Genomic DNA, 12,026 nt, shown 5'->3' with positions numbered 1-12,026 from the left:
AGTGCTGCAACTGTTGATAGCTACAGTGCTACAAGTGTTGATGGCTTCAGTGCTGCTGTTGATAACTACAGTGTTGCAAGTGTTGATGGCTGCAGTGCTACAAGTGTTGATGGCTTCAGTGCTGCTGTTGATAACTACAGTGTTGCAAGTGTTGATAGCTACAGTGCTACAAGTGTTGATGGCTTCAGTACTGCTGTTGATAACTACAGTGCTGCAACTGTTGATAGCTACAGTGCTACAAGTGTTGATGGCTTCAGTGCTGCTGTTGATAACTACAGTGCTGCAAGTTTTGATGGCTGCAGTGCCGCATCTGTTAATGGCAACAGTAGTGAAGTTATCAGTATATATAGTGCTGAAACTGTTGATGGCTATAGTGCTGCAGCTTTTAATGGCTACAGTGTTGAATCAGTCAACGGCTACAGTTCTGCAACTGTTAATGGCCACAGCACTGAATCTGTTACAGGCCACAGTGCTGAATCTGTCAATGGCTACAGTGCTGAATCAATTGATGGCTACAGTGCTGCAGACAGCAGTAACTGTAATGATGGAGATGGCAAAGGAAATGCAGGTGAACTTACTGTTGATGGTGCTAATGAAACAAAAGAAAGACGGGAATCAGTTGGAGAACTGCTGATCAACGGGGTCAGAAAATTAGTCAATGGAATTAGTGAGAACAAAAATGAGGAATATAAAAAGTCAATTAATGTTGGAACGAGTACTGAAGATGAGTCGTGGGTCATTTTAGAGAAAGATAGTAGTCATGATAGTGTCCAAAGTCTTGCCAAAGATGGAAATAGTGCTGAATGTTTCAGGAATACAAGTAGTGAAAATAAACCAGAGAAACAAAAAACTCATTCTTTTACAGCACATGTAAGGGGACTGTTTAAGACACATAGTATTGACTTACCAAGTGGTTCAAGTGATAAAATTGAAGTGGATGAAGCGTGTGTCACTTTGGAAAGTCAGAAAATGCCTGTTACTTGTAATGGTAACACATTTGAAAGCAAAAAAGAGAGGACTAAGACATTAAGTAACGATCACATCGATAGCAAGAGTGCTACAGGGTCAGATTTATCCGATAACTCTACTGATGGGGAAGGTACTCCGCTACGGAAATCAAAAAGTGAGAGTTGGTTATTGAACTTCAGTAGTAAGTTTTCTCCGAAATTGCTCAGGTTAAGAGCTGGCAGAACCACACCTCCAATAGCTGAAATAAGTCATGCCATCGCTAGAGCTGAAACTTTCAAGCCTGTAAGAAGTTTGACCAAGAAAAAGAAAACACTTGGTTTATCTGATGATGCTTGTAGCACCTCATCCGTTGATAGTGAAAGCGATCTCTCAGGAAATTTCACAGAAAGCGGGTCACCATCAACCAAGCTCAAGAAAAGGATGCAGAGTATTGAAGTTGAATTATGCTCCTGCAATGGAGATAGTGAGGAAGATGTCAGAAATGAAATGAGGAAATCTTCAAATTATGATACTTCACACTCTGAGACAGTAAATGATTCCGACACACAAGATACAACTGGTGCTGATTTAACAGACGATCCATCTACTTATAAGAGATATTATCACGTCTTCAAAGAAGGAGAACTTGTCAGTTTGGTTGAGGAACATGTCGAGAGTTTGTATGTTCTACAGAGCTACTTTGACCACGCCAACTGGTGTGTGGTTGCTGAGAAGGTCCAGGTATGGAAGATATGATAACACACCTCTTGGGATAACTTATAAATTTTAATAGTTGAGAAATGTGTTCAAGAGTTTGTATGATCTTCTACTTTTGGAGTTATGATAGATTACTCAACTCTTTCTTTCTTAAAACTAATAAACAAAATTTTCCAATGATTCAATGAAATGCCACTTGGGTAAAAGATCCTGATGGATGAAACTAAATGGGTTATGTCAGAGTCAGACTCTGTTTTAATGTCACTTTATATCATTATTGTCTTGGTAACGTAATCAATATTCCCATACCAAGATTATTATTCATCGTGACTAAGTGACAGTATTTTTGTGATTTTGTACAAAATTTCATTGTCTAAGTTTGAGCTCTTTGAAAGGAAATCACATTCATTGTGATACATTGTCTTTTTAATCTGAAATAGTAGGCTTTACCGTGTGCAAGACTTTACACCATGTATGCACAGTTGTACTTAATTACAGCAAAAACAAGGCATTTCCAACACTACCTCTGACATCAAGAATGATTGATACAAATCCAGACTCTTTCGTTCTTTGTTTTCATCTTCCATGTCATGTACATGTATCAAAAACAATCTTCCCAAGATTTACTCATGAAAATGTTTTATTTGCAGTTAGATTTGTGCAACATGCAGTTTCTTTTATTCTGCAATTAGATTTACTATAAATCAAACCGATCTGACAGCCTTATTCAGCAACAGCAGCCATCTTTGATTTCTGTAAGGGTCAGTGCCACTTGATACACTGAGAAATGACAGTTTTTGTATTGATTGAAAATTAAAAAAGACTGTGTTAGGGGCTGAAAGTGTGTCAGTCTTAGAGATAAATTATCACTTATGTTGCATACAGCTCAAATCTTGAAGCATTTTTTACTTTGCTGCCATGACATTTGACATTGTATGGAATTCTGGGAAAATTCAATATGGCTGCCAAATCATGAGTCTTGGGCTGTTGCTCAAGTAGGGTTTAAAATTTTTTGACAATGTATAAGTTATACAACAAGGTATTTATTAATAATTAATCACAGAAAGATGTGTAAAATTTAAAGAAAGATTCATTTTGATAAGTTATTTAAATGTGCTTTCATATTATAGTGAAAAGATGAAATGAGTACATTTTTTGTTATTTGTTTTAGATAATATATATGATCATGAGATTTTTATCACACAACCGATATCAAACTTAAAACTAATCCCTTTGTTTCCATGAGCTCTTAATTTCATTGAAAAGTTCCTCTCCAAACAAAGTTTTTTTCCATGAAATAAACCATTATTAGATATGATTAGAGAGTCACCTCCAAGTTGTTACATCACATTGAATCAAATAATTATAAAGAATAACATTACTTACATCAGGCATCTTAAATTCACCGAAAATTTAGAGATCCTTTTCTTACATGTTTGGTGTTGATTCAAAAGAGCGAATGGTTGATGTTAACATTTGACCTTGAAAGTGCAGGTCAAGGTCAAATAGACAGATAACTATTTCTATAAACTGACCCATGCAGTCAATGAAATATTTCTATTTGGATGTGTCTGTGGTAAGACTGTTGGAGATATTTTGTGACAAAATTATGGTATCTTTCGACCTTGATATTTATGAGTACAGGGATTTGGTCAGTAAGTTATGTCATAAAATTGTTCCAAATATTCATGTTTACTTTAAGTTCACTGATCGTCCCATACACATGTTCAGATGAGGTGCTTTTTTGTTCATTTGCAAATACAGTGTGTCAAGTTGTTATCACTGTATACCTATCCCAAGTACCAACGAGTGTGTTGAATTTAGCTTAGTATGCCAGTGTTCATTTAGGGGAAATCATGGTAATTTCTGTTTAGAAACAAAGATTTTCAAAGCATGGGACCCCGGAACGGCATGTGTGTAAATCAGACGACTGCTGCACTCAAAATCTGAAAAATATCAAAACTCAGAACTGACAGGTCCTTAATACACTGAAATGACATTGTATGTTTTTTCAATATAAATTTACAGTAGCCAGTAGTTTAGTTTGATATCATTAAGTAAGTGCAATATATTTATTTAGTATGTCTGTGATGTCAGATATACATAAATTGTCCATTTTGTTGTGAATACGGAAATTGATTTTTGCCGTGTCTTGTACCAGTTGTACTTTATTATGTCTGTCTCCCCAGGGTTAAGACTTTAATGTGTTTTGGAATCATTTTCCCACCGTTGCTTTTTCCTCTCTTCCTTGAAAATGAAAACTAAGAATGTGGAGGACATGTTTAGTTCTACAAATGTGACACATTATGGATAAAGAAATTTAAAAAAAATATTTGGTACTGTAACATTTCCTGTAATTTTTCAAAGTCAAACACAATTTTTTGCCAGTAATCTAATTTTGTCACACCTTCCATCGAATTATGTATTGCACATTTATTATTGAGTGCATTTTTCATTAATGATTTGGAAATTTTTACCCAAAATTGTAGTCATGACAGTGTCAGAATTTCAACTCTGTGTTCCACCTTTGAAACATTTGTAACTGGGGGGAGGGGGTAGATAAATGATTTTTGACCATTGAAACATTTGTAGCTTGGGAGGCGAGAGTTTTAATGTTAAATAACTGTATGTAACATGAGGTTACACAGTTAAGGATGAGAAATCCAGCGTCTATTTTGAATACAGAACGTTTTGTAGCATATATCAAAAGACCATTTAAGATATATATATTTTTGTGATGTTCCTATAATAATATCAATGTGTATTCTGTTATAACAACATGAAATTACAATCTGCAATTGCTACACTTACTTAACTAACTTTCTGTTCAATGTTATGGGTTAAAGGTCAAAAGACAACCATCGTCGCAAACCACAGCCTATTTTACGGCAATAGAAATAATAACTTTGGCTTGCGAGAATGAAGACAACTTTTTCCTCAAAACTTTCAGCTAAAAGTGTGTATTGTAAAAAACAGAAAACAGATGTTGTTCAAGCTTTCTACGATTAGAGTTTGTTCCCCTGTAGTTTTGTTTGTTCAGACAAGAAAAAGATCAATGATATGAAGGGCCTTATAAGTCAGAGACAAGTTATAATACTCTTATGTCACACAAGTATTTTCATGTTGAATAGAGAAAAGTACTAAGGATTGATCTCTTGAGTAACTGTAACACATAAAGCTTAGGCAATTGAAGAAAAATAGGGAGAGTAACAGCTATTCTAGACTGTAAGATACGTTGTGTCATTCCACCCACACCAACCTCCTCTCTCTCTTATGAGAGGGGTAGATCAATGGGCAAGCTGCTGCCGTCGTGGCATACCTTACAGACTATTGCAAATCTGACCATTTGACTTGTATTTTGAGCAATGCAGTAGAACCAATGATGTAGACACTAGTTGTCATGTCATAGAAAAATCAGGGTATAAATCCTGTATTTTCTGTTGGAATGTGTACAGTTTGGTTTGTGTGCATGGCGTAAGAACATTTTCGTTCAAAGTTCTTGCAAACTGGAATATAGCAGGTTGTTAAATTGTGATATTCCGTCTGTGAATTTGAATATAGCTGGTCATTAAATGTAATATTACATCCTTGAGTTTGGAAAATAGCTAGTCATTAAATTGTAATATCACATCTGTGAGTTTGGAAGATGGGTGGTCATTAAATTGTAATATTACATCCTTAAGTTTGGAAATACCAGGTCATTATATTAAATCCTTGAGTGTGGAAATAGCTGGTCAGTAATTCTTATATCAGACCATGGAGCATACATTGTCCAAATATGGAATAAATTTATAGCTGGTCATTAGATTTTTCAGTCACACCCAAGCTCATATTATCCAAGTTTGGAATATAATTGGTCAAGAAATTAATGTCACATAAACTATGAATATTAAACATACCTATATTCATTGTCAATAAAGTTTTCCTTTTCAACGAAACAACAAACTACCATGCCAAACAAAAAGGGGAAAGCTGTATCTGACAATGTGACCAAAGTGAATTTGAATTGAGCGGGTTGATTCCTGCCCATGGTTTGATGTATTTCAACTGCGCAAGAGCTAGCAAACTTTGACCCATCCAAACATTATGTCATTTTTGTTCCTCATACTATTGTTCTGATATTTTGCATGAAATGTTAATTATCTATATTATAGATGTAATAGTTTGCTATAAGACACTTCATATTTTTATGTAAATGGTGGCCCAGGTTTCACTTGATGAATTTCAGGCAACTTTGGAAAAAGAGGTGGTGGTGGGGGGGGGGGGGGGGGGGGGGGAGGTGTTATATGGTCACGGTGGTGTATGTGGCTCTATATAGTTTGTTGAGTGTTTCATTGCAAACTTGACAAAGTCAATGAGTCAAGGACAAAGATGTCTTCACAAACACCAATAGTTCTCCATTCAAATGAAGTGGCTCAGTCATAGAAGTAGGCAGTAAGATACATCATGTCGTTCTGCCTTCTCTTTAACAGGGGAAGGCTGATGCTTGAGGGTGCCCTAACATGATATTTCTAACAGACTATCATGGAACCCCTGTAATGGGTTTTTGTCCCATTGATATTATGTTGAGAAATATAAAGAATGAGTGTTCAGAAACTTGATTTGATTTCTAGGTGTTTGTTGCACTGTTATGATAATCATGGATATAAGGTTACTGCAGTGATGCTGAGCTGTGTGCCCTCTAACAAAAAGACGACATTAAATTTGTTGTGGGTCAATTTGATGAAAGTGGATTTTTCTCATGATCGAGTCACCACGTAGTAAAGGATGCAGAAACACCAAATTTGGTGTATAACAGGAAATAACTGTGCATCAGTACTTCAATAGAGGGCATACTGATGCTTATTACAAATTAAGACTAAGGTTTGGCTAGACCTCAGACCACAGCAGTGGTCTGTGGCTGGACTGAAGAACACTGAACCTACTATAATATCCTAGTATGTATGTTGTTCACTCTAACCTACATGGATGAAGAATATGATGAATGGTTAGAGCTGTCAGAGTAAAAGACCAGAAATGATGGTATGATTGTTAATACTCCTGGCTTTGTTCATTTCATTGTTGTTTCTTGAAGGATGTAATAGCGCTTTCTGGGGCATGTATGGTTTTATATGGGGGGGGGGGGCATGATGGATGTAATAGCTCTCACTGGGGCATGTATGGTTTTATGGGGGGGGGGGGGGGTCTTGTTACCTGACTTTCTTGATGTTCTACATCCTGACAAAGATATATGGTGTGGACTTAATATTTTTCTCTTTTTTTTGTCATTCTAAAAATGCATTCGACTATACAGACTTGTTTAATTATGTATGATTCAATATATTTCAGAATGTACAACATTAAGAGTAAGTCACTTTATGTAGTAACAAAACTGCTCCATTTAGCTAGCAGCTTGAAAGACGGCACCTAGCAAGGTCTTTCCTGTATATCTATGATTATTTTGATGAAGGTTGTAAGTCAAGAGTTGTTGTGATTTGTACATTTACTGTTCAAAGTCTCCTTTAGATTGAGTATCAGTAGCTCACTAGCTCTTCTAGATTCAGTGGCTGGATTTCATGTGTCAGTTTGGTCAGTTTTCGTGGGCAAGATTTCAGGCTTAATATTAGCTTGTTTTAAATTTTTATGTTTTGGATATTGTTACTTTGTGAAGTATTCCATGTCAAGCCACTAGCAGGTGCAGAATAAAATGCAATCAGATTTAACATGATTGATTCAAAGTGCAAATATGTATTTTAAATTGAGTTTTATCATACATTTGAGAGAAAATGATATTTTGAAAGAAATAATCTAATATATTGTTACATTAACAGATGCAGTATTTGTGTTATGTTATGTTTGTTTTTATTTGAAAATAAAGATGAAGTGGAAAACGATGTTCTTGATGTGGTGTGTAATGTCTTTTGTTTGTAATTATATTATTCCTATCTCATACATTTTTGTAAGTAGAAAAGCCTGTCGTTCTAAGACTTGAAATTTTTAATCTGTCAATTGGAAAGAACTAGGGTAATTTTTATACCCAATTTTTAAAAAAAATGGATGAAAGCTGTACACGTTTTGTTTGTACTAATAATACATTTCACAGGGCAAGTGCATGCAGTCAACTATATAAGCTGTTCTTATGCAATTTTTCAGTGGTCGGGCAGTGTTTTTTGATCAGTAGCGGGAGGGGAGCAAACAAGGAATAATTATGACAGGGAAGAGTCCTGGATTTGATACAGTGGGAAGGGAAAACGTGGAATTGTGGGTGAGGGGTGCACGTTGCATACATCAAAATGAATTGTTGGTATAGTGGAAAGCACAACGTTTTCCATGTGGGGAATGGATACATCATTCACAATATTGACTGGTGGGAAAGTTGAAACCCGGTGGGAGGGAGGGCAGATATCCTTCACAATCAGTGGGAGGGCACATAAGATCAGTTTAACATCCCCCCCCCCCTATTATTTGAGGCTGATTCTATTAAAAACATAATTTTTGGTCTGAAACCACATGTTATTAATGAAAACCACAAATCTTCCTGCTGGCTACACCGGACGTGACGAGGACTAGTAGAAAACCTACACTGATGCCAATATCAGTGTCCAACTGCCCATCAAACCCTCTATCTCGCCCCGTTTTTAAAGGCCGCCCTCTAAGGTCAATTCATCAGTTCTTTCTTCTTTCGTCGTGATAAATCACGGGTTCTCAGCACTTCAAACTGTATCTTACAAGGTGTTTTCAATGTCAACACCTTTATAACACTTCAGACAAATTGAAATCTGCTCCATTCTGCAGTTACATGCAAGTATTATTGTATGAAGGAACCATGATTAAAAAGTTGGGGTAATTTAGTAGATTTTGTCTATTTAATACTGTTCATCTTCATTGCCATCATGTAAATCTTTGATATTAGAAGTATGAGAACTTTACCTCTGAAGTAAGAAAGATTTTACCTGAAACATCAGCTTTTTATCAGTTTATTTGGACTTTAAATATTCTATTTATCTTTGTGCAAGGTTTGAGTGAAGTCAGCATGTACATTTAAAGCCATGGTTGTGAACATTCACATATGGATAAAATAAAGTCTACCCGACACCATTCTTGCAGTGGTTGTCTGAAGGTGCTTAAATCTGTATTGCTAGTACCCAAAGTATCGTTGCTAAATTTGCAAATGTGTTTTACCTGCCAAGACTGCTATAAAATCATGGGTAATTTTTGACTCACTTTAACAGACTGAGACAGTGAAAGAACACATTTATACCAGTATATTCAAGTATCATAACATTCTTTATTTTGAACTCTCTTGAAAACAGCACACATTACAGAACAAAAATGTGGCTAACAACTCATTTGAAGATAATGAACACACCTGTATATGCAATGTAGTTTATCCCATTCAAACGTATGAAAGTCTTCTAAGTTCCATTCATGGCTTAACTTTAACTTCTGCACTCGGTAGTCAGATTTAGCTAGGTGACTGTCAGTTACAACTTTCTATTGATTTTCATTGGTTTATAACACATAAAATGTAACTCCATGCAAATGGGCCGGAGGCCTGGAAAGGCGAATAAACAATACTATACATTTACTATGCTATACCATTGGTCTATTCACACTTCCATCACATAAATCTGGTAGTCTATATACAATGTTTAGTGGTCTATGTGCCCTGGACTACTGCTAATTTGGTAGTCTAGATACAATGTTTAGTAGTCTGTGTGTCCTGGACTACTGCTAATTTAGTAGTCTAGATACAATGTTTAGTAGTCTGTGTGTCCTGGACTACTGATAATTTAGTAGTCTAGATACAATGTTTAGTAGTCTGTGTGCCCTGGACTACTGTTAAATTTGAGTCTTTCAAAACAGGCACTAACAATGTACATTTCCTATAACCATGTAAATTTCATTGAAATTGATTATACACAACAATAGATGAAGATGTTTGTTGCCTCTTGCACCCTACATTCATTGAATGTTCTGTTCTATAAAATTAAATCAGTATTTGTGCCAAGACAAATGCATTCAGTACATCACTTATCTCTTGTTGCCTCATATAAATGTGGCTCTACATTTTCACAAAGTGCTTTACAAATTCAGCATCATTAAAATTAAATTCCAGTCCTTCATTTTCCCAGCTAACAGTCAAGCCTTTCCTTTAGAGATGCACACTAATAAATAACACAGTTTCCGAACTTTTCATTTCTTGATGAAATAGGATGACCCACCACAAACATAGAAAAAAGGTGGGGTTGTACCAATTGGAGAACATCAGGGTGATAAGCTAGAATTTCCTGTCAAGCACGGCCCCAGCTACAACACTGGCTGATTTTCAAATCCTAAATTTCAACTTCAAGTACTGCATGGTTTTGCTGCTGCCAGTGATTCCATCATAAATGTCTAGTCAAGGTCAATTACATCGCCATACTGATTCACTTTCTTCTTACCTGCAAAGTAAAATGACAGAAATGGAGTCACGATGGTTAAATAGCTTCAATCTGCAGATTACTGGCTCAAGCATTGCTGTTGTCGTTTGTTTTTAAATGGCTAAAATTCCTTGGGCAATATTTGAACAAAGACTGTGTCCCAGTCAACCCGCTGTATAATTGGGAACCTGGTAGGATAGAGGTTGCAATTTGAATGCTTTAATCCTATGCACTTACAGAAGGTGTTATGGACTGTATGCTCTACAGGAAGTTGAGGAAGTATAAAAGGTTGTTGTACTTTGTGGAGGTATATAGAAATCAAAGCTGTGACGTTATAGATCTTTCCCAGGGATAATAATTGTACCATGCTGTGCCCAAACATTAATTGTGGAAAGACATCTTTAAAATGTGCACTATTATACCATGCACGAGTCAAGTTGAAACAAAAATATGGAATATATACTCTGGTCATTCTACATCACGACTGCGCATCTATGTCACGACAACATGTGTCTACGTCACTGGCTCTGCTGTGTTTCGAAACATGAGTCAAAACATTCAAAATTGCCATTACTTTCATAGATTTTTCTTTGATATTACTGTAGAATTATGTTATTTTCCAATATTTTTCTTCATAGAGCCATAAAATACTCATGACCTAAGGGTTGTCACTACGAGTTGCTAGACGAGTAGTGACAAAGGCCCCTTAGGTCATGAGTATTTGCCTTGGCTGAACAAAGAAAAATATTGGGGAATAATATCTAATTGTGAATAAGAAACGCACAAATCTCTCAAAACAAGCTGTAGGATCTTCAAGGAGTAAAAATATGAAAACTGGTACAAACACTTATCTGCAAGTTTATCGGTGTGTCCAGACACATGTGCAAACTTAGCGAAGAGTGTTCATTGAATTTTCCATCAAATAGGCCATGACAAGAGGGATTGTTTGAGTTTATTGAGGAGAATATGACAGAGTTAAAAAACAAGGACTTGGTATAATGTTGTTTAATGTTGTTTTTACGAGTAGAAAAACACAGTAGAGTTATTTTATTAATTACAGATCCAAACCAAATACCCAATTCTCATCCATACGACCATTTTACAAAAAAATCCCAACCTTGTACCTTTATGTGAAGTTTGTCCAAAGTGATCATCAGCATTAAATTCTTTACCAAACTGTCGTGATTTGCTTGGACTTGATGTTGTTGTTGTTTGAGATGAGGAACTTCTAGGGTTATAGTTAGCAGGTGCTGGAAAAGTAGGTGCAACCATATGTTGTTGTTCTTGTCGATGTTTATCACGTAATTCTGCATAAGTTACTGGTTTCTTAGTGCCATCTTCAAGGGGTGCTAATGGAGCAAAGGCTGCAAAACACCAACATCAACATTCTTTAAAACTTCTACTAGGTATAAAGTGGGAAACATTCTCAGCCATGTGTGCTATCCTACAGCAGCCCTGAATTTCTGTGCTGTAGCAGCCCTGAATTTCTGTGCTGCAGCAGCCCTGAATTTCTGTGCTGCAGCAGCCCTGAATTTCTGTGCTGCAGCAGCCCTGAATTTCTGTGCTGCAGCAGCCCTGAATTCCTGTGCTGCTGCAGCCCTGAATTTGTGCTGCAGCTGTCCTGAATTTCAGTCTGGTTGGATCTATGTCCATATTAGTGAGGGTATCAAGACTTACCTGATATGGTATCATCTGATTGCCTAGCTTCTGGTGGTCTGGTTGGATCTATGTCCATATTAGTATATGCATCAGGACTAGACATTGGCATTCCCTGGGAAACACTGGCATGAGATTGGCTTGAATACGCTGACTCATATGTCTGGTCTTCAGATACCTCAGAAGTTTGCTGGCCTGCAAGCCTTGGATAAATCACAGAAGATGAGAATTATTAACTAAACAGACACACAAATCTCAGAATATTAGTACTGAGTGTATGTTTTGTATTGAAAAGAAATAGTA

General features: G+C 36.3%; 2 protein-coding genes across 2 annotated transcripts in view; both read right to left on the bottom strand.

Annotated features, from left to right (window-relative positions):
• LOC144438423 (uncharacterized) overlaps positions 1 to 12,026 on the bottom strand; it is a 349,033-nt gene that overhangs the window by 147,466 nt on the left and 189,541 nt on the right. The window lies entirely within an intron of this gene.
• Positions 8,984 to 12,026, bottom strand: part of LOC144438984 (OCIA domain-containing protein 1-like) — an 8,232-nt gene continuing 5,189 nt past the window's right edge. Inside the window, exons 6-8 of the mRNA XM_078128217.1 lie at positions 11,745 to 11,926; positions 11,192 to 11,431; positions 8,984 to 10,088 (exon numbers count right to left, since the gene is read on the bottom strand). Coding sequence (XP_077984343.1) covers positions 10,042 to 10,088; positions 11,192 to 11,431; positions 11,745 to 11,926 — 469 coding nt within the window. The 3' untranslated portion in view covers positions 8,984 to 10,041. The remainder of the gene's footprint in view (positions 10,089 to 11,191; positions 11,432 to 11,744; positions 11,927 to 12,026) is intronic.

Source organism: Glandiceps talaboti, chromosome 8 (assembly GCF_964340395.1).
Source record: "Glandiceps talaboti chromosome 8, keGlaTala1.1, whole genome shotgun sequence".
Lineage (NCBI taxonomy): Eukaryota > Metazoa > Hemichordata > Enteropneusta > Spengelidae > Glandiceps > Glandiceps talaboti.
This window is presented reverse-complemented; position numbering and strand designations above follow the sequence as displayed.